This window comes from Mus pahari, chromosome 21 (assembly GCF_900095145.1).
Source record: "Mus pahari chromosome 21, PAHARI_EIJ_v1.1, whole genome shotgun sequence".
Lineage (NCBI taxonomy): Eukaryota > Metazoa > Chordata > Mammalia > Rodentia > Muridae > Mus > Mus pahari.
This window is the reverse complement of record NC_034610.1, coordinates 2,145,064-2,146,234: the sequence shown is the minus strand read 5'-3', so window position 1 is coordinate 2,146,234 and position 1,171 is coordinate 2,145,064. Positions and strand designations below refer to the sequence as shown.

Below are 1,171 nucleotides of genomic sequence, written 5' to 3'. Positions count from 1 at the left end.
CAAGCCTTTTCATGGGTCAGCAACGCAAGTCATCAAGCAATAAAACATTGTTAACTGTCCCCCCTAAACCCCAAAATAACAAAAAAAGAGGCAGCCAGGACCACTTACAGGGCTTGACGGAGTCTTGGGCCAGCCTGGGCTGCTAATGCTGTCACTCTCATCTCCGTGAAAGGAGGAGATGCTGGCAGAGCTAGGAGACATTGGGGAAGGGACAGGCAGGTTGCCTGGGGTTGGAGGCTGGGAAATGCCCTGAGAGCTGTAGCTGTCCTGTGGGAGAGGAACAAGGGAAAGACAAAGTTACATCAAACTTTATTTAAAGCAAAGGTACATCCAGTTTAACAGACTAATTTTGTGTGTGTGTGTGTGTGTGTGTGTGTGTGTGTATCTCTCTATATATCACAGCTGTATATATAAACATGATGCTCCCCCCTCCCCCAAACAAAGCAAAGCACTGCAATATTCTTAGTTAGGCAGAGAAAATGACTCCCAGTGTCCACACCAGGCAACAGAGATCCCCTGCTTCCCCCAAGAGCATTTCTCAGGTAGGTTTTGTCCCCTCTACCTCCCCCATGGTGATAACGCCATAAGGAACAGTAACTTTCATATCCACCCCTCGGGGAATGTGCAGTAGGAGATTAAAGACTGCACACACGTGACACGTGGAGGCATGCAGAAAGGAAGGACATGGGGCCGTGTCACAGTACCAGGCCGAGAAGAGCAAGCAGCCTGGCAGCCTGTGGCATGCGAGAGGACCATGGTGTGCAGGGAGGGAGGACCATGGTGTGCAGGGAGGAAGTACCTTTGACTTGCTCTCAGGCTGGGACACGCCTTCTTCTTTACCATCTGCTTTAAGAGGCACAGACAATTTGGACTCACTAGGAGACATCATATCGGCAAGACCCATAGATGCTAATGGAGAATAGGAGAAAGTCAGCATTATTCTTGGGACGCACCATTGACACCCCTGCTTACATGAGCCACTGAGTGAAGCACTGGCACCTAAGCTTCCCCTGAAGGAAAGAAAGGGGCAAAACTAACCAGCCAGCCAGCCAGCCAACTAACCAGCCAGCCAGCCAGCCAGCCAGCCAACTAACCAGCCAGCCAGCCAGCCAACCAACCAACCAGCCAGCCAGCCAACCAACCAACCAGCCAGCCAGCCAGCCAGCCAGCC

At 51.7% G+C, this 1,171-nt stretch overlaps 1 protein-coding gene across 1 annotated transcript in view; it reads right to left on the bottom strand.

Annotated features, from left to right (window-relative positions):
- The window catches only part of Arid1b (AT-rich interaction domain 1B), a 348,501-nt gene that overhangs the window by 27,367 nt on the left and 319,963 nt on the right, over positions 1–1,171 (bottom strand). Inside the window, exons 10-11 of the mRNA XM_021220975.2 lie at positions 800–909; positions 109–267 (exon numbers count right to left, since the gene is read on the bottom strand). Coding sequence (XP_021076634.1) covers positions 109–267; positions 800–909 — 269 coding nt within the window. The remainder of the gene's footprint in view (positions 1–108; positions 268–799; positions 910–1,171) is intronic.